Source organism: Denticeps clupeoides, chromosome 13, assembly GCF_900700375.1.
Source record: "Denticeps clupeoides chromosome 13, fDenClu1.1, whole genome shotgun sequence".
NCBI lineage: Eukaryota > Metazoa > Chordata > Actinopteri > Clupeiformes > Denticipitidae > Denticeps > Denticeps clupeoides.
The window spans coordinates 21,090,463-21,118,235 of NC_041719.1; the positions used below are offsets into that span (position 1 = coordinate 21,090,463).

The following is a 27,773-nucleotide window of genomic DNA, read 5'->3' on the forward strand; positions in this document are numbered from 1 at the left end:
TCCACTTCTCAGGAGAAGGAGAGGAAAGAGGAGGATTTGCATGCCACTCTGTAATTCCTGGAATTATATAACTCCAGGCCTACAATCGGACCTCTCCAGATATTGGGAAAGTATTGTTTTGCGTCAGTAAGCAGAGTGAGAAATTCAGAAGGGGAGCGTGAATGATGGTTGGGAGAGTAGAAGCTGTGAATAAAACTGCTTTTTGCAGATAAACTGGGAAAAATGAAAAAAAAAAATTAATTGTGCTGATCTGTTGAGATTTTTTGCTGATTTTTTTTAACATTTAGCCCACACATTCTCGCTGATTTAATGGTTAGCATCGTATTTACAGGAGGTATCGGGGATTAATCAATTATTCAGGACCCATTAACCAGATGAATAATTGTCTCAAGCAGCAGAACCGGATTTTAAATGCTAAATTCTCTGAGTTTGAAACCCAGCAAGTCACAATAATCCAGCCGTCAGTGTATGCTGAGCACAACGCTGGTCACCCTGACCCTTCTGACACTGCATGCATCAGTGGTCGGTCCATGCAACAAGGCGAGGTCAGCATGCTAATCCTCCGATCTGGGTGAAAATTAGGGCTTTGGATTCATTGGCATGCATATGAAGTACTGGGTCAGCCCTGCCTTTCCTTGTGGAACAGTCTGTGCTCATGATGCATCAGGTGTATTTTTTATCTGGAACCATGAAATGGACCATGGTGGTTGCACCTCTCTCTCTCTGAGCTGTGTGTTGGTCTGAACTGGCATTGCAGTGATGACTTACACTGGGCACGCCACCAAAGAGATTTGAGTTAACCTTTAGTCTACCTCTGACCCAGCTCAGTGTTGGAAACCCACCACTGGCCCTTTAATATCTCCAGACCTCCCTACATAATGCACTCTCAGCAAGCCTAGAACAAAAATCATAGCACACCATTCAATCATTGTTCCCCCTCCCTCAGCCTCTCTATGGTCCTGCTAAAGGTTTTAGCAGCGCAAAAAAGGAGAGCTGTCACAGGGGAAACCTTAGCCCATTGATAAAGTGACAGGCACTGCCAGAATATGATCCTAATCCTGTTTCCAGCATTCTTTTAGCCCACTAGCATCGCAATTCCTCCACATATTCTTCAAGCTGTCAACTCAGAAAATCCCTTTAATAGCGCATTGCCCAGATACACATCAAAGAGCTCCTGGAAACCTTCAGCAGCTTAGCAGCATAGACAAAGACACACACACACACACACACACACACACACACATTCTGTCTTTCTCTCTCACACATACACAAACAGGTAGGCACTTTTACTGCTACGATGCCAAGGAAGGAAAGTAGTACGTGTTCATGTGAACATATTTGCAGTGTAAAAATAGTAAAGAGCTGGGTGTCATTCACTGTGACAGTACTGGAGGTGTTCAGAAGAAACAGGTGTCTGAACTGTGAGGACCTTTCTTGAGCTTTAGTTTTATTTCTTACTTAATCCATCAGTATCCCCACCCAGGGTAATCTTCTTATGGCAAAGCGTTCTGTTTTGGAGCTGGGGAGGGGGACGAGCTGGAGGAGGAAGAGTGGCGGTGACTGCCACCGCTTTGGTTCATCTCACTCAAGATTATTTAGCATGCACACAAGGAACAAGTGGCGAGGCAGAGTGTGCTTTTTATGTGTATGTGTGTGTATGCACGCATCTGCAGGGGACAGTGTTAAGGATGCTGTATATCTCTTTATTTAGATACGGTTTGTAGTTTGCTGTATTCCCCTGGTCTACAGTGGAAGAAAATTATTCTAATTTTTCTAATTGTCTTATGTTCTGTGCAGAACCTGTACTTGTTGAATGCATTTACAGTTACATGTAGTCCGTAAGGGGAAGTTGTAGGAGGGTGTCGATGGAGCAGGTGTGTGTGTGTGTGTGTGCTGTGGGCCTGTGGTCCCCTGTAGAGCCACTGATTTCACACATATAAAGCCCCCTACTGTGTGATCGGCTGGGCTTCACCCGTTTCCTCCTGACTGCAGAGCGGCGACCTCTCGACTGCTCTATTTCCACCGAACAGCGGGACCTGCAAGCGCAGCCATCTAGCCGCCTCGGCAGAACTTCTCATCACGGCACAGTTGCTTGTTGTGATGGACTTTTCAATTGAATCACTATATAAATCTTTATCAGCATATTTTTAGTAAATTATGTCAGGTACTAATTTCATTTTAATAATGAACTCTTTTACTATTTTACGATTTTAATATTATAATTTCTGTTCAATGTTTGTTACAGAGCATGAATTATACCAACATCGTACTTATGTTGTTAACATAAAAAACGAGCTTTAACATGAGACTATATTTACAGTGATTACTGTATAAATGTAAGATGATATTTTACAGACATATTGCCAATCCCTACATGAAACATTCACACACTGCTGAATCCTGGTTCATTACTGTGGTTTATTCCCATGTATTTAACAGATAATTTACTCACATTTATTGAAACAATCAAGGAATACATGTCTGAGATCTACAGTGACAAAATACATAACATTTTTTATTATTTGCGATTAAGATGTGTTGAATAAAGCCCCCCACCCCACCCCAAAGACTTGAACATTATAAACATTGATGTATGAGGTTGGACCTCCTCTACTGTTTCTTGCCTTTCAACACAATCACAAAGTAACATTTAAAAAATATTTAAAATTTTCTTAAAAGTCTTTTCTTTTTTATATATTACAAAAAGCAACACTGGACCACACACTAATTAGGCCAATGTGAGCTATTTACATGACTGAATGAATCCTGTTAAGGTGCGAGCAGAAGCACAGGCGGGCTCCTGTCTCGTCGGGTTAATACTGCAGGTGGGTCTTACAATCCGCCGGCGAAAGATGGAATGGCTTCTTCAGCAGGTGGCAGGAGCAAGCGTCACGTTGTGGAGCTACATACACATAAAGTAAAGCTGACTGCTCGTCCATGTCCAGTGTTACGGATGTTGTCTCTGCAGAACTGAGGTCACGAGGGGATTCTGGCACATGCAGCTGACTGCGCGTCAGGCAGTGTTACAATAATGAAGAGATCAGAAGGTCGAGGCTCATGTTGAGGGTCAGTTCGGCAGCGTGTCCAAGCCCAAGGACGCGGCGTGCTGCTTGGCCCGCAGGCGAAGGTTCTCGATGCTGGTGGTCTTGCTGTTCAGGCTGGGCAGGCTGCCTGAAGCCTGCAGGAGAGGGTTGCTCCACACCTGCTGGGCTTGGGACAGCGACTGGTAATAGGACTGGCATGGTAGAGAGCCGAGCGGAGCCGCCATGTTAACATTCATGCCCAGGTAGGGTAAGGAGGAGGGGGTCCCCATGTCAAAAGAGGAGTAGTGAACCAGGTTGTTGGTGGCAGCCATGTGCTGACGGAACTGCTCCTGCAGGCGGAAGAGGCTCAGAGGGGACGAGGCGTAGGAGTTGCTCTGAACAATCCCACTACTGACCCCACTGGAGGACGGGATTGCTGGAGAACTAAGAGGAGAATCTGGAAAAGATCATGTCCTGTTAGGATGATGGACAGCCCCTGTTCACTACAGATTCCATATTTGCATGTCAATATTTTTTTGCTAAGCACTGATGTATTCAGATGTATATCTGAATGGAGAAATAAATGTAAACATAGCATAGTCATGTTTGAAATGCAAGTTTTTACAAAACAATAAAATGAATCTTTTTCCATGAACTGTTAAAAGCAGTTGTAAGCACGACAGCCTGCTGGGTTATCGTCTGTATTGATATGATTTCCTGTCTCCTCACCTGACTTTGGACTGAGGTGTTTACTTGACGGCGACCTGTTCCCTGACAGTGGGACCGTCTCCAGCTTCGGTTCCTCCCTGAAGGCCCGGATCTCCTCCTCCCGGTCAGTGTTGTCCTCTGCAGCAGACTCGCTCTCTGACTGCTCGGGGGAGGTGACGTTCACCTCCACGCTCAGTTCGGCCGGCTGGGGCCTGGCGGGGCGGTCGGCCTCGGCTCCGGAAGAGGGACAGGAGAGCGTCACCGGGCTGTGGTCCTCTGGAAGAGCCGTGGATGGAGTGTCTGCCTTCCCCTCCTCCTGAGAGCCATCCGCTCCAGCTGCCTCTTTCTGCTTCTGAAGTTGCTCCTTCTGCAAGCTTCGCTGCTTCTTCCGGAACTTGGCACGCCGGTTCTTGAACCACACCTGTTAGGACAGTTCCAGAACAATTCAGTTGGAATAAATCACATAAACAAAATACTAAATTTCTGCATATACATTTTTGCTTTATAGTAGCCGTACCTGAACACGGGCCTCCGGCAGGTTGGTGCACATGGCCAGGCGCTCTCGCATCACCACGTCCGGGTAGTGGGTCTTCTGGAAGGTTTTCTCCAGAGCCTCCAGCTGCTGCGCTGTGAAGGCCGTGCGGCTGCGCCGCTGCTTCCGGTGCTGAGAGCCATAACGGGCCTCGAGGATGATGTCTTCAAATGTGCAGCCCATGAAGAAAAGCAGATCAGACAGTTTAATGAATGTAAAAGACACGCAGCCTTGCTGCCAGACCAGATTTCATGTGAGTTATATGTCTTTTTCAGAAAGAGTGTATGAGAGATGTTGCTGAAACACAATAAATAAATTATACAATGACTTTATGAACCTCATCGGCTGTAATTATGGATGTTATGAGATATAATAATCATTATTATGTGTGTTATTCATATTCATGTCCTTGATTTCCAGCTGGGGATTATATCTGATGTTGGTTAAAGGCCCCGGCCCTTACCAGCCAGTCTCTCGGCGAGTGTCAGCGCGTGCACGGAGGGCCGGTAGTCGGGCGCGTGCTGCGCGTGCTGCGCGTGCTGCTGGTGCAGGTTGTACATGGCGCTGAGGGAGTTCATGGCGTGGAGAGAGTAGCCGTTCACACCGTAGTGCTGCATCGCCGCCGCCGCTGCTGCGAGCTGGAAAACAGTGGAGACTCGGGTTCAATACGGACCGGGAACTCGCACCAAACTCACTCTGCACATACACTAAACTCACGCTGCACATACACTAAACTCACACTGCACATACATCAAACTCACGCTGCACATACAAACTCACGCTGCACATACAAACTCACACTGCACATACATTAAACTCACGCTGCACATACATCAAACTCACGCTGCACATACAAACTCACACTGCACATACACTAAACTCACGCTGCACATACAAACTCACGCTGCACATACACTAAACTCACGCTGCACATACATCAAACTCACGCTGTACATACAAACTCACGCTGCACATACACCGAACTCACGCTGCACATACAAACTCACGCTGCACATACACTAAACTCACGCTGCACATACAAACTTACGCTGCACATACATCAAACTCACGCTGCACATACAAACTCACGCTGCACATACAAACTCACGCTGCACATACAAACTCACGCTGCACATACACTAAACTCACGCTGCACATACATCAAACTCACACTGCACATACAAACTCACGCTGCACATACAAACTCACGCTGCACATACACTAAACTCACGCTGCACATACATCAAACTCATGCTGCACATACAAACTCACACTGCACATACAAACTCACGCTGCACATACACTAAACTCATGCTGCACATACAAACTCACGCTGCACATGCACTAAACTCATGCTGCATACACACCAAACTCACGCTGCATATACACCAAACCCACGCTGCACATACACAACTCACGCTGCACATACACCAAACTCACACTGCACATACACTAAACTCATGCTGCACATACAAACTCACGCTGCACATACACTAAACTCACGCTGCACATACACTAAACTCACGCTGCACATACAAACTCACGCTGCACATACACAACTCACGCTGCACATACAAACTCACGCTGCACATACACAACTCACGCTGCACATACACCAAACTCAAGCTGCACATACACCAAACTCACGCTGCACATACACTAAACTCACACTGCACATACACCAAACTCACGCTGCACATACATCAAACTCACGCTGCACATACACCAAACTCACGCTGCACATACATCAAACTCACGCTGCACATACACCAAACTCACGCTGCACATACACTAAACTCACACTGCACATACATCAAACTCAAGCTGCACATACATCAAACTCACGATGCACATAGACCAAACTCACGCTGCACATACACTAATCTCACGCTGCTTATACACTAAACTCACGCTGCACATACACTAAACTCACGCTGCACATACACCAAACTCACACTGCACATACACTAAACTCACACTGCACTCACAATACAGTCACACTAAACTTATACTACACTCATGCTAAATTCACACTACACTTACACTAAACTCACACTGCACATACATTAAACACACCCTGCGCTCACAATACATTCACTCTAAACTTACACTACACTCATGCTAAATTCACACTATGCTCACAATACAATGACACTACACTCACACTAAACTTACGCTAAATTCACATTACACTCACACTAATCTTACACTAAACTCACACTACACTTACACTAAACTCATGCTGCACATACACTAAACTCACACTGCACTCATAATACATTCACACTAAACTTACACTACACTCATGCTAAATTCATACTATGCTCACAATACAATCACACTACACTCACACTAATCTTACACTAAACTTACGCTAAATTCACACTACACTCACACTAATCTTATACTAAACTCACGCTTAATTCACACTACACCTACACTAAACTCAAACTAAATTTACACTACACACATCACATTCACACTTCACCCTTCTAAATTCACACTACGCTCACAATACAATCACACTACACTCACACTAATCTTACACTAAACTTACACTAAATTCACAATACATTCACACTAAACTTACACTACACTCATGCAAAATTCACACTACACTTACACTAAACACATGCTAAACTCACACTACATTCACACAAGATTCACACTATGCTTACATTAAACTTACACTAAAATCATGCTAAATTCACACTATACTCACACCACATTCACACTACACTTACACTAAACTTACACTAAACACATGCTAAACTCACACTACTCTAACACTAAACTCACAATACACTCACACTAAACTCACACTACACTCACTGCACTCGCACCAAGCTGATACTAAACTCACGTTACTTTCATGCTACATTTATATTACTCACACTAAACTTATACTACACTCATGCTAAACTCACATTACACTCACAGAAAAAACACAATAAACTCACACTATGGTCACACTAAACGTACACTACACTCAAACTAAACTCACACTAAAACTCAAACTTGATTCACACTAAACACTCATTCACACTGCACTCATACTGAACTCACACTACATTCACACTACACTCACACAAAAAGCATTCAGGATGCGCGCCAGACGCCGTTTTATAGGAGCCTCAGTAACCAGCCAGAAAAAAAACAGAATAAAAAAAGGAAAAGAGAGAAGGTCCTTTTGGAGTGTTCCAAATTTCCCTGTGTTTTTGCGCATTCCCAAGTTCTGGACAAAAAATTAAATTTACGTAAGTTTAAAATGTGGACATGAAACATACGTCTGAAACTCTTTAAAAAATTTATACATAATTAAATATATAATTTTATTTTATTATTTTGCTTGCTAATATTATTATTATTGTGATCATCATTGTTGTTGTTGTTGTTAATTTTGTGAGAATATTTTTCCCATTATTTAGGTATCGCCCATAAAACCCTGAGGCCAAATTCAGTGTAAAAGTCTGTCTGACGTTTTATGGCTTCAGGACACAATTTTCTCTGTATGACATCAGCGTAACATTTCACATAAAAGGACAAACCGACCGTAACTGCGGAGAGTTTTACTGCTGCGCTCTTTCAATGTGCTTTATTCTCGGAAGTAATTCAAGTAATCTAGCGCGTTTAATATCTTTATTTAAAGTCTTATTAATTATGAATTATAATGTTAAGGGTTAAGCTACGTACGTCTAATTATTGTCATCCTTGACTCATGCCTTTTTCGGGTTATGAATTCTATTTCTATGTTAATTTACCCAACGAGTTCGCTCCGTTTTTTTTCATTTAGTCAGACTGAATAATTAATTCAACAATGTCCCAAAAGCCGCGCGACTTCCCAGTAGGTCATTTGCAAAATGAAGATATTTCGTTCATTTACATTTTGATAGGAAACTGTGTATTAAAAAATTATCACCATTATTACAATTGTTATTATTAAAGTTTAAAGACTGTATTGTCGCAGCAGTACAACGAAATCAATAATGATAATACGCTTAATTGTCTTTAATGACTTGCAGTTTTAATACACGTTTCTTATTTATACCGTGCCTGTACCTTTATTTTTTACCTTGATTAGAAATTAATTTTTGTGTTATTTCCGCTTCGGAAAAGTCCGCCGCGGGGCAGATGATGGGTTTCCATGAATTAATTCATCAGCATCCCGGACACGGCCATGCTGGGAATTTACAGAAATATCATGTACAAAAGCGTCTCTATAACGCGATAATAACGCCGTGAAGTCGCCGCGGGCCCATCATTACTGCGCTTTCATGGAAATTGGGGTGGATTTATCGTGTCCAGCCGAAGTGGATAAATGTCGCGACTGCGCCTGGGGACACGGACGATCATCTGCGGCAGTAATGCAATTTATTTATTTATGTGCTTATTCTCCATGTAATCAATTAAAGAACAAAACGACAGGAAATTATTAAAGACTTGCGAAGTATTTTTGGATGTAAATATTTTTGAAGATCTGGTGCTGACGCGCGAAAGTAAAAAGTCCAATTTTCAGAATAAAAAAGAAATCTAGTAATTACGCCCTTCATCCACTTCAGTTACTCGGTTCTACTTTATTCTCTAATGCTTACCTATTTACTTACTTATTCGTCGATAACATATTACTGAAGTTATGTAAATATTATTTACAGATAATATGTATTTAATTTATTGTAAGTCAACGTTTGCTCTCAGAAAAGAAAGTTGTGCAGAGTGAGAAGAGAATAAATGTCCAGTCTCACCTTCTCCGAGGTTCCCTGTAACTCCACCGTTTGAAATTATTCCTGAAGATCGAGGTGAATCCGCCGCCGCTGCTGCTGCTGCTGCTGCTCTCCGCCAGCTGCCATCTACCGGGCCGGGACGCTGGGCGGGGTTATAACGGGTTATACCGGGCGGGGCGATGGGCGGGGTTATAACGGCCCGGGACGGTGGGCGGGGCTATAACGGCTTTTTACCGGGCCAGGGCGATGGGCGGGGCTATAACGGGTTTTTACCGGGACGGGACGATGGGCGGGGTTATAACGGGTTATACCGGGAGCTTGAGCACGGCCACCACTGGTCGCCTGCACTGTCACTCAAAGCTCGCGAACACTTTCAGGACCTTAATGATATTCCAAGTTTCTGTGTCTTTAAATATATACAAATATAACAACAATAACGATGATTGTAATACTAACAATAATACTACTTATAATAATGTTAAAAATGTTATAAAAAATAGACAACAAAATAATAATTTTCATAAATTCATAAAGGAAAAAACATGGAGAGTGAAAACCAATAAAGTGCGCAAATGTGATGAAAATGTGATTAAAGCGTCAACTCCAGTTAAAGGCAGTAAAAGAAAAAGTGTGTGTGTGTGTATGAGTGTGAGTATGAGTGTGTGTGTATGAGTGTGTGTTTGTGTGTGTGTGTGTGTGTGTTTTGGGGGGCTGATCGCCCAGAGATGCCAAGCTGCTGCCTTTAGACTCTCTCCCGGCCCAGGGGGATTTAGGTTCGGATTGGGGAGACAAGACGCCATTTCAGGTTCTTAAAAAGTGTCTTAAAATGACGGCTGGTAAGCGGATTAAAACAATAATGCCCCTCTCTCTTTTTCAAGTTTTTTTAAGAAAAGATTTCTTCTCCCGGAGAAAAAGCGTTTAGGCTGGAATTAAAGACAGCAGAAAAGTGGCATTTTAATGGAAAGTGCGCATATTTTGTCGAATTTCTCCAAGAAACCAAGAGACGGAGCGAGAAATCCTGAATTTGATGGGATCTTTGATCAGATTTTCCAGTTCGGTGGAAAAGCGGAAGATGCGCGTCTCAAGCCGTCAATTAAAAAGCCATTTTAACCATAATTAAATGATTAGTATTATTATCGTGTATGTTGCATATATCTGCATTTTGTCGTTTATATTTCCGCCACATGTCATGTCTCCTCTTCATTTTTTTTCGTTTTATTTGAAAAGATCCTTCATTGTTCGTGCACGTTCTGGAACTTTCCTCTCCGCCTTTTGTACAATATTTCTGAGAGTATTAGGGTCCAGAAGAGAAATCGGATTAACTTGTGAACCGGTGGAAATAAGAAGTTAAACGGGAGGTAAATCTGTCCGGTGTCTCTTTGTGGGAAGCGTTTCTAAAGCAATTAAAGCGAGAAGGACGAATTGTCCCCGAAAGCAGCTTGTGGAGACGCGGCCGCTCGGACAATCTGCGCTTTATTCTTCATCAGCATTCATATGGAATATTTAGGAATATTTTTTGATGCTGATGATCCGCTGTAAATGTTGTTCAGAATAATTATTGCTGTTAAACAAAATTACAAATGGCGGGAAATGAGGCGTTTAGCGGGTAACTGTTACGGTGCAATGATGCAGCGGCACACACACACACACACACACACACACACACACACACACACTCTAACACACACACGCGCACACGTCATAAATCCAGTGGACTGCTCATATTACTCCAGCTAAACGACTACTAGTTAGTCTACTATACTAGTTGGTCATCTCGCTGTTATTAAAATGAGATGTTCGAGGTCATGAAAACAAACATTGCTTCTGTCTCTAAAGATGATTATTATATCGTTATAATAATATGAAATAAAAATAAAAAATGAAACATCACGCTGTCACTAACTGTCCCGATTGGCCACACCTGCAAGGTACATGCTGGCAGCAGTGAAAAAACCTCCCCAAAACCAGAAGATAACGTTTCCCTTCGTCTGGAGAAAAGCTGCAATAATAAACGCATATTAATAATAATTATAAGGCTTCCCCAACTTCATGAATTCATTAGATTTGCCATCCAAAAGGCTTTAGCCCTTTCTGCTTCAAGTCAAGGGTATTGTAGCATGTGCTCATTTATGGCAAATTAATCATTTTGATGTATGGTTTAAAATTGACTGCTACCTGGGGACTCTGGTGACAAGAATAACAAAGCAAGTTGCCAGAAGCGATCTACTGGACATGTTATTAGCAGGGCCTTCCGTGCTAAAGATTTTTTCTGCCTTCACTGAATTAGCAGGCCAACCTGATTTAAAGGGACAAGTGCTGCTTTCTTTTAGCAGTTTTACGTCATCCCATCAACCCAAATTACCTGCCCGCAAATGCATATACATGTGTAACTATTGTACTTTATTACTGTGATTATTGTTGCTGCTGTGATGTTTGCAGCAGTGTATGAATCGAAAAGTCGCAAGTCAGAATTCATTTCACAGCCTTATCTAATATTCAGTCTTATTTGATGTCAGGACCCGGGGCGATGACTGAGGCAGTCAGTCTTCCTGACATGGAACGGATCAGATGGGGCTCTTTCCCGCTGGATCCGATGTAACATTTTTTTTTTTACATGATTTTAGTAACAAACGAGGTGTTCAGTTCTGGCCGGCAGGCCAAAATCAATAATTTGGAACTACATTCTACAATTGACTACATTCTTTTCAATTAAAGTAGAAAATAAAAGCAAAATGGCCAGCCAGGTTGCCTGGTTTTTTAGCTTTGTGTGTTTGTAATTTGAACATCATTTATACCTGTCATAAAGAAACCACTGGCTAATTTCGAGGGTTGGTTAATGTGCACTGTGGCAGCATCAGTCTGCTTCGGTCAACAGATTCCCCTGCAGACCTTGACATATTGAAGCTGGCATTTGTGCTTCGTCCCCTTTTCTCAGAGCCGGTCTTTGCTCGTCCCCGTCAGCCTGCAAACCCAGCACAAGAAGGCCCATTGTGCCACTTAATCCTGGGGCTACACAGATTTTGCAACATGGTGGGATAAAAGCCCCATCAAACCAGTACTTTATAGAGGCAAATCTTTCCTAATCCCTCGCTTTACCTAAACAAAAGGAGAAAAAACAAGAGGATAGAAAGAAATTTAGTAGACACAGGGCAGGACCTGGAGCAAAGATCCAAAGGAATGGTTTTACAGGAGAAATTAACCACTTCTGACAGGCTTTCAGTTTGACCAGCGGAAAAACATATTCTGAGGTTCTGAAGAATTCCCCCAACATTTTCTTAATCTCAGGGATCAATAGAAGCCCCAAACCCACTTTCCCCATGGGGCCGTCTGATATTCAGAAAGAGAGCATCCCATGCTGTGTTAAAATTAGTATTAAAATAAAATCAGTATTGGATCTGTTTGAGGGAACCATGATAACCTGTGTCCTGTTCTTTTATGTGCTGGTCTGAAACAGGAGCTTACGGCTGCACGCAGTCTCCATCCCAGCCCAACAGGGTGATCATACGTGTGACTTTTATTACCTCAGTACCACCCACTTATATTCAGTCTTGTATATTTTCCCACCGCAGCTCCTGCTGAAGTCTGGTGCTCAGAATGAATAAAAGTCAAATGAAGGTTTCCACTGCTGGGCTCAGGTGTAATGTTCCCCCAGAGTGTCTTTCGGACCCATATCTGTAGACCGGGTGAAGAGATTGAGCTTCCGAGAGTCCACTTTCACCGCAGTAATTTAGACACACACACACACACACACACACACTCATGCAGAATGTCGATCTTGGCCTGAGGGTTTGCCTCTCATTTCCCCTTCTGCTTCAGGTCTGAGATTCAGCTGCTCCTGTTAATGTTCAGAAGAACCATCATGTTCCAATGAGCAGATCTCCTTCTCCAAACACAGCACTGACGGAATCTCACTGTTTGATTTTGCAGATCAATTACCCAGAGTGCCCCCTGCTGACTGGGGTTGGGGCTGCCTTGTGATGTAATTAGGGGATAATGGGCTGGGAAAACTCGTCACCAAAACCTAGTGATTAGTGATTCATTACAGAGGCTTAAAACAAGCTAAAGAGGGTTTGTGTGTGTGTGTGTGTGTGTGTGTGTGTATGGGGTTGGGGGGGGGTATAGAAGGAGATAGTGGCACAGCCTGACAAATTGCCAATGGATTTGTCTGGGGTAATTAAACGGAGCAACCAGCAGAGAGAAGGGTGGAGAGGTGGAGTGAGCATCATCATCACTACCCTCAGGTCCCACAGTCAGGAGGGTGGGAGTCTGATTCATGAGGCTCCAGCACAATATAATAATTACAATCTGCATACGTTCCCATAGCTGACGGGATCTGTCAGGATTCCCCGTTTCGCTCCCATCAAGGCTCCCAGTGCCCACTTTCATGCAGGAACATTGATTTTCCCATTTTATCTGATTGGGAAGCACTTATCATGACAAGCGGCTTTAATTCTTCGGTGTTATAATACATCGGCCTTGGTACCTTTCGGCCCCAACATCTGTCTTTTGTTGCTAAATCTGCTGAGCTCTGCTTTACCGAGAGGCCAGGTCACCGGGCTCTTTACAGACATTACAGATTTCAGGCACATCTGTTGAGCGTTTGGGGTTCGAGTGGAAAAGCCCTCATTTCGACGGACGCGCAGACAGACAGGAGTGGCGGCCTGATGCAGCAGGACCTTTCATGAAAGAGCGCAGGGTGACGGTCGAGGGGATTGGAGATGTTTTGGTCGTGATGTGTGAAGAACACAGAGGGAAGAAGCCGAGTGAATCTGTTTATCCTGGTATATGGGGACCACAGTGATTCTTTCTGCTTTATTGTGAATAGTCTCTCAGAGCGCAACATAAGCTTCTGTAAATGGCTGCCCCTCTTGTAATTTTTAAGCCTTTCTGATGATGATAAGCTCAAGAAAACTGTGGATCTTCCTGGCACTGTTTGTCCGGAATGCTTTAAATCATGCTGTTCGGTGTATTATGGAATAAACAGAAGGGATTGTTTTATTGTTGTATCATAATCTGGGAGTTAGGTCTTGTTTTACAAAAAGCCATTTCAAAAGACTTTAGCTTTCTGGCATGGTGGGCATTATCCAGACTTAACCCACTGACTGACCACTGCCAGGCCAGGAGCTGACCCTGCCTCAGCTGAGAGCAGATGCTGCACCGACCTGCTCCTCCTGGTGGTGGTGTGTGTCTCCGAGGTAAGATCCCGACCCCACACACGGCCCTCACAGTGAAAGGGACCTTGCTGGGCCCAACTGGGCGTTAAAAAGAGGGGGACACACTGCTGCTACGATAATCTCGCCAGCGCACACGGAGAGCGGCGTGGTGCGGTGGGCTGGGTGGGGGACATGATGGATATGTTTGCTTACTTATCTTTTTATAACGACCCATTTATTAGCTTCCAGCTGCGCCAAAGTTCAGTCAGAGCCCCTTGTTTTTCCATTCGGCAAATCCTGCGGGAACAGGACATTATTCAGAGAGAGCAGCCGCATACTGCAAGGCAATCATTTTGTCAAGCCCCCTCAAACAGGTCTTTCAACAGTGTATTTACAATCTGTTATCATTTTGTCCTTAAATGCCACCAAGAGTGACATGTTATTACCCAAATTGGAGTGTTAACAAGAGCCATTCACCAAGCTATTTAGTTCATAAATGTATTCCCCAGCGTTGTCCTACTGATCGTTAAGTGCCCTCCTGAGGCTGGAGGTTCCTGCCCACCGGGGCCTGCGGGCCTCGGCACCGCCCCAGGCACAGATCTGCACTATCTGGCCAATATGCATCTCAATGGGACAAACACGCCACTTCAGCAGTGACAGAAGTGGGGAGGGGCTGGATGGTGTGACAAGTGCTGAGGAAAACAAGAACACACACACACACACTCACATATTCACATCTCCGTCATATCCTCATATAAAATAAATAGACAGACCGCTCAAAGCCTACTAATAAAATTATTTATGTGTGTGTGTGTGTGTGTGTGTGTGTGTGTGTGTGTGTGTGTGTGTGTGTAAATTGGGCTTGTGAGGTAAAAGAGGGCCAGCTGGCAACTTCTCACACACACACACACACACACACTCCTTGAAAGGGATGTAGGTCCTGTGTCCTCTTTTCATCATCCATCACAGTGACAAAACAGTTCAATAATCACTGACACCTTCACCTGTAGGGGGCGCGGCCCCCTCTGTGGCTTACAGAATGATAATTAGCTTCACTCACATTAAGACATCACCGTGTCCTACTGGCAGCAGCTTGGGCCTGTGTCCCTGAGTAAGAATTGTTGTTATTCTTATTCTATCTCAGTATTTCTCGTATGTCCTGTAATTTTGGAAAGATGCACTCAATTTCTCATTATTCCGTTTCTTTTTCCATTGTTCTTCTTTGTGTTCCATAGAACATAGGAGTTGTCCGTAGTTGTAAGCGTGTGAGTTAATATGTGTGTGTCCTGCAGTGGGCTGGTGACCCTAAGCAGCTATGGAAAGTGAGTGAGTGAGTGAGTGAGAAGATACCTTCATGTGCCACCTCAGGACAACTTCATTCACTTCACACATTCATCCCCTGATTCCTCATTTTTAAGTCTTTTCAGTACACATTTCCCAGTGATGAAGACTCATTGACGTGTATTTAACCACTCAGGTGACCCCTGAACCCTGCTGGCCTGGCCGGAAATTGATTTTTGCTCTGTCACTCTCTACTGAGTTGCAGCGTGAATAGCAATGGATTATAGCAGGCCGAGACAGAGCATGATCAATGGCGAAGGAGCGGCAGCAGATATGCTTAATGGCTCCGTGGTGAAGGGATGTACAGTCAGGCCAGACAGCTGTCAACAGCTACCTGGCTTCAAAAAGGAAACACATTTCTTTCCCAGCTAAATTAATTAAATGCCAAATTACCGAGGTAAATAATTTGTGAGCGAGCCCATGCCGTACGACAGAGACGTACAGAACAGAGAAGGGCTGCCTTTGGCTGTGCTGATATGAACCACGGAACAAAATCTATTTTATTGATCAGTGTGTTTCATATTTTGCCCAGCCATCCATCAACCATGCTGAGTGAGTAGGACTAATTTATATCTCCTGAAAGGTACGATTAAAGATGGATGAACAACAACATGATAGAAATGTGCGCTAAGCCACAGTTGTATGTTGGTGAGTAATGGGGATGCTGGGTGACTTTAACCAAGACCCAGAGAAGGGAACTTCAACACCCTGTAAAACCTGATGTCAAACCCTGAAAAACAGCAGCAGGGACTCGTTCCGTAAAGAAGTCCTAAATCCGCTGGCAGCAGAAATAAAAGGTGAGATGTGGTGCCTGAAGGCCAGGGCAGTGTGAGAGTAGATGGACCAGTAAATAAATGTATAAATTCATAGAAATGTTTCCCTTTAGGAAGAAAAAGCCACTTAAGAACTGCAGCCCTTTTAAATAAGGCCAAGAATAATCTGTTTCCTCAGTCGCGGTAGATCCTGCAGGGATTTGCAGAAACATTCGCCAGTGACACAGATCTACATAATCATTTTAACTTTCTCCCCATTCCCTCCAATGATTCTCCTGCTGTCACTTCAGATACTGTTAAAACTGATTTGGGCTCCTTAATCTCCCCACATTTCTTAGACTTTAAAAATCTCTAATATCATAAGGAGATTATTTCATTTATAATTGATTGAGTGCATTTGCTGGAGTGCCACTTCAAAGTTGCTGAATTGAAGATGCCTTTAAGAAGCCAGGCTGGGGCAGCTGGAGGGCGGGCACGGCTGGGTTGGCAGTGGCCAATAGGCGGCATGGTGGACCAGTGCTAGTTCATGTGCCATTTGATGTACTGCAAAATATTTCTAATTGTGTAATCATGAGCATTAATCTTTTATGAACAGAAATGACATAAGATTGTTTTTTGGTGTATCGGACATCACAGTTTCATATCCTCTTCTGAGTGCACAGGTTGGGACCCCTGCTGGGGAGCCAGCACCCCTCAATACTGGGATCAGGTTGACCAACTTCTCAGGGCCCTTTATTAAGTCAATGCAAACGGGAGGTAAGAGATTTGTGGCTGAGGGGAGAAATCCCTGAATATGAGATTGGCCATTGCGCTGATCAGCTCTGAGGAAATGAGACTTGACAGAGAGGAGTACGCTGTTCCGCACCCTCAAAACTGTAGCCCCCGATCCGAGCCCGTCCAGCCCCGTGCAACCCCTCCCTCTGTACTGGCATTACGTCCCATCCGGGCCGCGGCCAAAACGGATCATAATCCTCTTAACGCTCTGCCTTATTAGCCACTCATCGAAATGACATGAAAGGCACCGCAAGGAAAAAAGCCAATTATTCCCCTCTCCCCCCTTCCCAAATAAAGTCCTGGCCCCTTTCACCATACAGTACTTTGCATTTCACATTCGATTATGTGACAAGTGTATCTAAGTCTGCTTGGAGCTTGAGTGGAATGTATTTTATAGCCCTTCTTCAGATGGGAGAAGTTAAAGTGTCTAAGGCTCCGTCTCTCACACACACACACACACACACACACACAGAAATACACACACCAGCTAAATTGAATTGTAATTAATATGGTTCATGATAGGATGCTGAGGCACCTGATCTACTTTTTATAAATTTCCAGGCCGTTGGAGAAGCCGCCTCTTAATCCTGCACTGCGGCCCCCTCTAAACCCCCAGTGCCTCGGAACACAAAGGAATGCACACACATACAATGAATTAATTTCTCGTTTGCCCATTGAAACTGGTCTCCACTGAGAAAAGAAAGGGCAGAGCAGGTGCCAGGCAGGCACAAGTGGGAAATGGGTGCCGGTGCCTGGCGTTCCGCTCCAGAGTGACCTGGGCCAGCTGCCCGGGGTACAACCAAGAAAGCAGCCGCACTATTTATTACATTTATGCTGTCTGACAAAGGTCTGGGGACGCATTCCCTTCATCCTTCTTTTTATAACTGGATTTTCCATTTCACTTTTCAGAAACATGTCATGAAGTATTTTATGTTGATGATATCAAAAAAGGATATAAATAAACCAACCCAATGCGTAATTTACATGTTGCTATTAGATTGTTTCAAATAATTTTTTTTTTACATTTATGTTATTTATCAGACGCCCTTATCCAGAGCTACCCACAACCAGTAGTTACAGGGACAGTCCCCCTAGAGACACTCAGGGTTAAGTATCTTGCTCAAGAACACCATGGTAGTAAGTGGGGTTTGAACCTGGGATTTTGGGGTCATCTGGTTCACGGGCAAGTGTGAAATCCCCAATCTGGAAACTTTATTTTAGAATCTTCTGACTGTTTTCTTTAGGCGTGTTATTTACAAAATATTTTTTTGCACAAGAGGATCAAACTAATAATGTTAATGTAATAATAATGTAATAACAACATCTATATAATGTTATATAGACGTTAAATAGCTATAGAGTTTTTTCTGGTACACATTACATTGTTTCTGTCCTCACTTCTGTCCTCAGGCACATCTCTGAACATGCAACTTAATTATAATTGGTTTTTATGTAAGGTGGTGGATCATGGCCCAGTACCTCAGTTAAGTGAGCACCCACACAGTGTGCATGGTGCATCTCCACTCTGGTTGAGCTCATCAAAGGGCAAATCTGGGCAGCTGAGACCAGGTCCAAGACAACATGTGAAATAGTTTACACCAAGACTGCAGCACCTCATTACTTCCACCATCTTCTGATGCATCTACAATCGTCACAAGACTGCTGGTAAAGGCTCCCGCTTTCTTCTCAGATATGTTGATCAGCGCTAATTGTTATGGTTTAAAATTCCTCATATACTTCCTCCTCCAACTAAGCCAGTGTGTGGACAGTATTATCGAAGGCGTGTTAGAATCTGACACCTTTGCTGTAAATGCCTCTTGTGTGCTTCCACTCTGCTCTGACCCCTGAGCTCAGCTTCTCTCAAAATCTGCACACATAACATCACACATACCAAAGACACTAAAAGACTGTAAAAACCGGTTGACATACTCCATTAGCAGCTTCATCAGGGAGTTAAATTAATGGCAAGCATGGAATTTCTCTCTCAGGCCTTGCTGGATCCTGCGTACCATGATGGCACTTTTAAAACGTAATGCAACTTCACTTTTCTGACTAAATACCAGCAATAATTCCATGACATATCTTTTTACAATATACATGTTTTTGCCCACCCTCCCCCAAAAGAGTAATAACACTATCTTGTTTTAAAAATTAATCACTTTTACTTTCACAACCAATTACACAAAATTATAAATGATAAGCTTCATATTATCTCTGCGCTGGTGTGTCAAAGAACAATAATGTTAAAAAAAAAGGTCGTTTGGTTGTTTGTCCCTGAACTGCTCTGTGTGCACTGGGATTAATTACTTTACTTTACTTTACTTTACTTTACTTAGCAGACGCTTTTATACAAAGTGACTTACAAGAGGAAGACGCCAGCAATTCTCGTTCGATTTCTATAGATTTTGAGTCTACAAACCTAAGAGCCCTGATAAGGCCGAACTCATCAGAAAAAGAAGGTGCTCGGGAATTGTTAAGTGCTACACGAAGAAAAAAAACAACTGTTACTGTAATATTATTCCGGTTTTGGATATTGTAATCCCGTACACTACTTGTTACGTGTTACAGGCCAGCACAGTGTTGATTGTGAATAGCTTCTGTTAAATAATCTTCTTTTCAGGTGGTCCTTTTCAGGGAATTTACGAGAGGAGTCCCAGTTGAGGAGTGAAACCTTGACCAGTGTTTGCTTTGGGAATAGGCCTGTGACAGGGTGCTAAAGGAGCATGTCAAAGTGATGCTCCAAGAGTGTTTGGGAATAAAAACACAACTCCCTGCTGCCGCTGAGGAATCTTTGCGCCCCTAATCTGTCACACCTACCCTGAAATAAAATGGCTCACAGATTTTCACACAGGTATGTCAAAGTTAATATTTGCACTGGCCCTTCAGTGGGAATGGGGGAGCACCATGTAGCTTCTTTGTACCTGTTTGCTCCACTGCAATCTTCCTGAACCCTGACAAGAAGGGTCTGCAGCACAGAATCCCGAACTCAGGAAACTCGCATTTTCCCAGCGGCTGATGTCTGGTGCTTGGTGGTAGCAGGGGGAGGGGGATAGAGGGCGCTGGGGAGTCGGGAGGATTTAACGTAGCCTGTCGGATGGCTAATTCCTACGCTGGCATGCAGGCGCCTGGGCGGCGCGGCTCAGATATTCGGAATTCCGCTCGGCTGCCATGTGGGGACGGCGATACTCAGCGTGGTGCTCCTCCCCCATCTCTATTCACGGCCTCGGAGGAGTCTTGGGATGGCGTTATAAAAGGAGATTAAGTTTCCTCTGGAGAGCAAAGCTCCTTAAGGGGGTATCTATGTGTCTCTCGCCTGCTTGGTCAGTAGCAGTGCACGCTCTATCCCACCACTACTTTTGGAGGTGATGGGGGCTGAAGAGATGACCCACCCAGCCAAAGAACTTCACCTCAAATCCACACATCTGTGTATATTCACAATATACCAAAGTTTGAAATTCTATGATGATATGTTGAGTGACTTATTTTTCGCAAAACCATGTATGTATGTTGGTTTTTTATAGTTTGGATCTGTTTTTTTAAAGTCTAGTGGAACGTGCATGGGTAATGTCATTAGCTCTAATGACGATGGAATGAAAACGATTTCCTGCTCATTAGCTATTAATAACCCAGTTAATTTTTAATGAAGATCTTCTCGGCTTAGAGCACTTTTCCAAAACTAATTTACAAGGACACAGAAAACAGCTGAATACTTAAGTGACACCTTTTATTTAGTGGTACATTGTGAAAAGGGTCAGAGCCACAAGTAAACACACACAAGACCATAGAAAGGCCGCGCCTGAGTTGAAGGTTTGAGTCCATGTCTCTAGGCCCGTAAACTTGCTCTTCACTCTCCGCGGTAAGCACTCAGTATTTGGCAGGCTGGTGTCAAACACGTCTCGGAGGGGTGAAATGACCCTCGCATTCCCAGTGGCTTTCAGACCACCACCGTTTGGACCTCTTGTGGTACAAACATCTCACGCTGACCCCGATACAGCCACCACTTACCCAGCACAGTTCTATACTCTTCTACACTATACAGTCCGACAGATTGTACAGATACCTGAATATATTCATAATTTCACACTGGACGGGACTTGGCACTGGCTGTGCTCCATGACTGCCACCCAGACAGGTTAAGAGCATTGATACTGCCGCTACAATGAGCTTTGATATCTTTCTTGTCTGAAAAGAATGAAGCAGAAAAAATCCTTACGCATTCCTTTAGTTGATTAAAAATAATGATGACTGTGTTGAATGGGGGAAAAAATCAAATAACTTATTCAGCTTTGTGGCAGAGCTTGAAAAAAAGCCTTATCTGGTCTATTCAGATAGGGCTCTCTCCCAGGAGAGTGGATAACTGCTCGCGTTTTGGGACTGTCAGGGCCTGCCAATAGCCATAATGGGCCCTAATTCCAAATTAATTCAGTCTAAATGAAGTGTCAGGGTAAGATTGATCTGCTGAAGCTGCTCTGCTGATGAGGGCTGTGTGAGCAGTGAGCCGTTGGCCAGAGGCGGCTGCTTAGCCTCAGGGCTCCATCTGAAGGGCAGTCGCAGCAGGGGCATCAGCTGTTTGTCCAGCCCCCTGCGTGGGAAACAGAGGCAAGCCAGGTATCAGCACCACCGCGGCAATAATTCAGGCTGTTATTGCGGCGATGCCGCCGACAGAAGAGAGGTATGCCACTTCATTCGGGTTTGAAAAGCTCTTGTTCTGTTGCCACACAGATAATGCAGCCGCAGATTGTGGAAGCAGCTTTGATGCAGCCGCTCCTACAACATCCCTAAAGACCTATTCAGACGCCACAGGCAGCACCTTCCGTACTGCACAATAAGAACAGTGTTAAGTGCAGCGTAGGGGCCGTCAGGGAATTTTCTATTGAAATTTGTCTCTTGACACACAGGTAAATATAATATGTTACCTGTTTATCAGGGCATTCAGCGCTGGTATTTTTCTTCAGCACTTCAGCAGCAAGGTTTGTATCAAGTGCTTTCATAAGGGCATAAATTATTTCCTGAATTAATAGCAAAGTTTCCGATTTTTCAGGTCGAATGAAATATTATCACATTAGTCTCACCCACAAATAGCGAATGGCAAGAAAGTTAGAGGCCATTTCCATGTAGGCAAAAACCCTTTAGAGGGCTGTTTGATGTTTAAATCACTTCCACCCTACTGATGTATTAGCGCCACCAATAAAAGTATTGGACACACTCTTAAGTAACCAAATGACAGTGGGTCAACTGAAATTAATTAGATTGCCTGCTTGAGGAAGACCGTATAATTGTATTTCATTTGCATGTTTATTTCTTGGATAAGTTCTACCTGAAAATAAGGAAATATCCCACTGTGAGTTCCACATCTTAGTATTTTATGCATATTGCCTTAAGTCTATGTTTTTTGTGGTGTTTTTTTTTCTTGCCCTTATAAATGTAGTTATAAATGTATTTCTTTATATCATTAACATTTAAAATCACGTCAATTAAACATAATCCTTAATTATCTATTCATTAACCTACGTTAAATTAATTTAACTGATAGAGACATCTTTTTGGGGGGGGTGTATTATGATCTGATTTGAGTGGCGTGTCCATTTCATCAGAAGTCTCTCTCCATCCAGCCCCTGTTTACTGGCAGCTCAGCATGGGCCATTTTACAGTAATAAATATTAACAACTGGCAACAATTAAAGGCTTATTTAACCAGGTAAGGTGAGGCCTCTGTAATCTGGTGAAATAAAGCGTGGAGGAGTGGGTCCTGCATCTGGTGAAGATTCTCACTGAGCCTCCCCAGGTGAGAGTAAAGACTGAGGCTTGCATGGTGCTTTCTGTTTGATTAACTCTAATACCAGGGTTTTGGGACATGCAGTCAGGTTAATGAAACTCTGCAGGAAGAGAGCTTTCCACCCTGCCTGGAGACTGCAGGTGACGGGATGAGGTTGTGGAGCATTCCCCTCCACCCCCGACACACCACCGCCCCACAGTCTACCTGGCTGATGGTGTGATACCAGCAGCCTGCCAGGGCCGGATATAAAAAATCGCCCCAACACACCCCCCGATTAACAGACTGCCACTCAGCACAAACCGGAAAAAAGCATTTTATACCTGGACACTTCAGGTGTTATCAAAGTATTTATTCTTTTATTTTATTTATTAACGGACTGCCTTATTCCTACTCGGCACAAACCGGAAAAAAGCATTTTATACCTGGACACTTCAGGTGTTATCAAAGTATTTATTCTTTTATTTTATTTATTAACGGACTGCCATATTCCTACTCGGCATAAAGCGGAAAAAAGCATTTTATACCTGGACACTTCAGGTGTTATCAAAGTATTTATTCTTTTATTTTATTTATTAACAGACTGCCTTATTCCTACTCGGCACAAACCGGAAAAAAGCATTTTATACCTGGACACTTCAGGTGTTATCAAAGTATTTATTCTTTTATTTTATTTATTAACAGACTGCCATATTCCTACTCGGCATAAACCGGAAAAAAGTATTTTATTCCTGGACACTTCAGGTGTTATCAAAGTATTTATTCTTTTATTTTATTTATTAACAGACTGCCATATTCCTACTCGGCATAAACCGGAAAAAAGTATTTTATTCCTGGACACTTCAGGTGTTATCAAAGTATTTATTCTTTTATTTTATTTATTAACGGACTGACATATTCCTACTCGGCACAAACCGGAAAAAAGCATTTTATACCTGGACACTTCAGGTGTTATCAAAGTATTTATTCTTTTATTTTATTTATTAACGGACTGACATATTCCTACTCGGCACAAACCGGAAAAAAGCATTTTATACCTGGACACTTCAGGTGTTATCAAAGTATTTATTCTTTTATTTTATTTATTAACGGACTGACATATTCCTACTCGGCACAAACCGGAAAAAAGCATTTTATTCCTGGACACTTCAGGTGTTATCAAAGTATTTATTCTTTTATTTTATTTATTAACGGACTGACATATTCCTACTCGGCACAAACCGGAAAAAAGCATTTTATACCTGGACACTTCAGGTGTTATCAAAGTATTTATTCTTTTATTTTATTTATTAACGGACTGCCATATTCCTACTCGGCACAAACCGGAAAAAAACATTTTATACCTGGACACTTCATGTGTTATCAAAGTATTTATTCTTTTATTTTATTTATTAACGGACTGACATATTCCTACTCGGCACAAACCGGAAAAAAGCATTTTATACCTGGACACTTCATGTGTTATCAAAGTATTTATAATTTTATTTTATTTATTAACGGACTGCCATATTCCTACTCGGCACAAACCGGAAAAAAACATTTTTTTTTTGCCTTTAGATGAGAATGAAAATGGTTTTCTATAATTCTGCATTGTTGTTACATTTTTAATGGATGCCATGTTTCATTATACATGCGCTGTTTATGCAAAAATAAGTTGCATTTAAGTGAATTCAGACATTTGTATTTGACAGATGTACAAGCATGATGTGCTACATGCAAGAATGGAAGTTCCATTGCAAGAGTTTGAACATGGAGGTGGTCACAGATATGTGCTACTTGGTGGCCAGACCAAGTGAATGGACTGAAGAAGGGTTAGAAAGCCTGCTTGAGCTGTGTTATCTGGCCTGCCTTTCCACCTCGAATGTCGTCTTTCTTGACAGACTCCTTCCAGAAGTAGGGCACACCGCTGAAAGCGAGATACAATTCCGGGGCATCCTGTAGCTTTAAGGGGGGCAGCCGTTTAATCTCCCTCTATCCACTTGGGCCTTCGATTTATAAAATTTCAGCAATCTGGATTCTTAAATCCGTCTTGATTTTTAGTGAGTGTGGGAGTGTGAGAGGGGAGGTGCAGACTGGTGAGGGGTAGTGTTGGGGGTTTGTGGTTTGTTTGTGCTGTCCTTTAGAAAAAGAGCTTACGGGTTCAGCAGAAGAAATGCGGGGAGCTAATGTGAAGATTTAGGACTTTCTCCGAGGCTTGGCCTTCTCTAAGCTCTGTTTGCTTGAGCCGTTTGTGGGGTCCTGCTTGCACTAAACCCAGATTAATATTCCTCCATATCCAGCCAGCCCAGACTTCAACTCACGCCCCCAAACACCCTCCCTCCTCCTCCAAACAGCCCCCCTTGCACCACCACCACTCCCACCGCACCTCCGCCACTGTCACCTCCCTTTTTTTGGGTTGTAATCGTCTCCGTTCCCTAATCCGCGTCCGCTCCTTCTCATCGGGCTCTTTATCTCGCCTAAGTAAGCACCTTTCTCGGGGGTTATTTCCATATATGGGCGAGTGGCGGGAGGAGGGTAAATATGTTGTGCCGGGTCCCGCCACGCTTGCTGACCTCTGCTGGGTATTATGATCTGAGTGGCGCCTAAGCCTGGGGATTGCCATTAGTGCCGTTCACCAGGGTGAGAAAGTCTTTCTTCATGTTTACTGGCCTTTTCCAGTAATATAATCTGTCCAGTCTAATCCATACAAAAGACAAACAAGTTTTTGGAGACGTGCACCCTTTATTTCTATATCAACCTGTCCTACATTTCTCTTTCCACAAATAAAAAGAAAAATGTCCTATTTTCACTACAGCCATTTCACTCAACGGTGTCTATGCAGAGGACTGTGCAGCGCCAGCAGGCAAAGTGCATGCAGGAGCACTTTACTGCAGTTGTTTTACCGCGTAGGCACTCACTCACCAGAGTGCAATCCAAAGCCTCTTCTTTTCCTGCATTTTTCTCAGAGAGAACAAAATAACAAATGCATCGGGAGCCGAAAGAAAGAGGATGAGTTTAGCGTGCTAAAGAGGCTGTCTAAACCCATTACCTAAGTGTCCTTTATCTTCCCATATGCTTTTGTTGTCTAATCAGCTTTGTATCTCCCTAAATCCAGGATTGAGATAACAAACAAACGGATCAGACCAACGTGCAGGGGAGCAAAAAAGTGCCCTTTGTTATTCACAAGCAGTTTTGGAGCGACTTATTGAACTGCAGACAGGGTGCAGATGCGGGACGATGGGGTCCCACGGGTGCTGCGCCTCCTCGCCACTCCTCACCGTACAGGCCAGCACGGGCAGGCGAAGAGCTCGTTCGCAGATTCCCGCCATTGTGCCCAGATTTCTTTTTTTTTTTGGAAGAAAAGGAGGATTGGAGATTATCGCTGGTGTTCCCAGCCGCTGGAAAACGGAGGACTTGGAAGTATAATGTATAATGAATGGACTTTCACAATGGTGGTCATTCTTATCAGAATTACTGCATACTTTGGATCAGTCCTGTGTCTATGTTGGCAAGCAGAAGACGAGTCAGGAACGCTCCTCATATTTGGGTTAAGTCAAAATTGGAATCACTGCATAATAAAGTGTTTTTCAGTAAAAGTTCAGAACATTTCCATTTCAGAGCCAGCTGGTCAGTGTGTGTACTTCTGATATGGATCGCTCACTCACTCACTCGCTCACTCACTCACTCACTCACTCACTTCTGCAATTAGTCCATTTATGCCACATCCATGCCTGGAATACTGTTTTTTAATGTTGGAAAAGTAATTAATGTGACAAAATGTGTAGAGGCACATAGGTCCTGAAAATGTGTCGAATGGGGGAGTGGTGCAGAGAGCACGGTACGGTGCACTACCCCAGGGCAAAGGGGCTCATCGCCTCCCCTGCTCTACCCCCTGCTCCACTCCCTCCACACAATCAGTGGATGTTTGGGGAAAATAGCTGTCATTAATAACCGGCGCACACCTCCAACTCGTCCCTCGGTTCATCGGCCACGCCGCGCTCTCCGAAGCAAGTGTTTCCCCTCTCGGATGTCACACAATTACCTCTTAACTGCTCAAACAAATAGAGGGCCGCCAAAAGTGACATCAAATCAAAACTGTCACAGGTGATTGAGTCTAGTCATCAAGACAGCGCGCCACTACCTGTCAGGAGCGGGAGGCGGGGGAGGCGGGGGAGGCCGGCCGCCGCTTTTCCCGCTTGTAATAGACTCCTAATAATGTCTAAACACTTTTTTTCCTCCTCATTTCCAAGTTGGGGACAGTGAGAGATGGAGAAGGCGAGCTTCTGCTCTGTGTCTTCCTCTCTCTCGGGGCCTTGGTTTGCAAGCACGCAAAATGGGCTGCTTTAAAATAATGATTGCGAAAATGATCGAAAAAAGGTTCCTTTTCTTCCGGAAGCCTGCCAGCCGAGGCCCGGTGAAGATGCGGCATACTAATGGAGTCAAAGTCACTGACCAACCCTGCATTTTACACTCCAACATTTCCGAGGTTTGTGCTTTCTGAGTAAAAAGGGGGTACATTTTGTATTATGGGATGGAAATTTGCTGCTCATGTGCCGGTGTAAGTCGGAGCAGCACGTCTCCCCCTCGTGTGGAATGTTCCTTTTGTTCTAATGTCAAACGAGCGCAAGAGTGAAGGGGGAAAGTTCGCTGGGTGCTTAGGAGATGCTAATGAGATGCTAATGAGCAGTTCCAGGAGCCAGAGGAGTAAAGTTTAGTTAGGGAGCAGGCAGTGAGACAGCGGGTGCGGAGAGAGGAAACGCTGAGCAGTGACTACACACAAAGCCTCATCCTCCCTCGGGTTCCGTCCTACTGATTTTTAGCCCTGCTGTTCCCTCGACTTCTCAGGAAAATTCATATGATCATTTTAAATATTTCTTATGGATTGTGACTTTTTTCACTCTTTTCACTCCACGGATAGAGGTGTTACTTTCAATTTTTTATTTTCCCCCACATGCATGCTTTACACGATGTGGTGCTGCCGGTGAAATCAGGTGCTT

The 27,773-nt window shown here is 43.6% G+C and overlaps 1 protein-coding gene across 2 annotated transcripts; it reads right to left on the minus strand.

The window, feature by feature from the left end:
• Window positions 1-2,593: 2,593 nt before the first annotated feature.
• dmbx1b (diencephalon/mesencephalon homeobox 1b) lies at window positions 2,594-9,364 on the minus strand. 2 transcript variants are annotated; one of them, XM_029001065.1, is made up of 5 exons: window positions 9,006-9,364; window positions 4,727-4,901; window positions 4,249-4,442; window positions 3,753-4,152; window positions 2,594-3,480 (listed from the first exon to the last, which is right to left on the minus strand). In XM_029001065.1, exons 2-5 carry the CDS (start codon window positions 4,878-4,880, stop codon window positions 3,068-3,070), a joined length of 1,161 nt encoding a protein of 386 aa, XP_028856898.1. In that variant the 5' UTR covers window positions 4,881-4,901; window positions 9,006-9,364; the 3' UTR covers window positions 2,594-3,067. The 2 variants fall into 2 exon arrangements, with proteins under 2 accessions (XP_028856898.1, XP_028856899.1); XM_029001066.1 differs by having other exon boundaries at window positions 4,249-4,427; window positions 9,006-9,362.
• Between the last annotated feature and the right edge of the window lie 18,409 nt (window positions 9,365-27,773).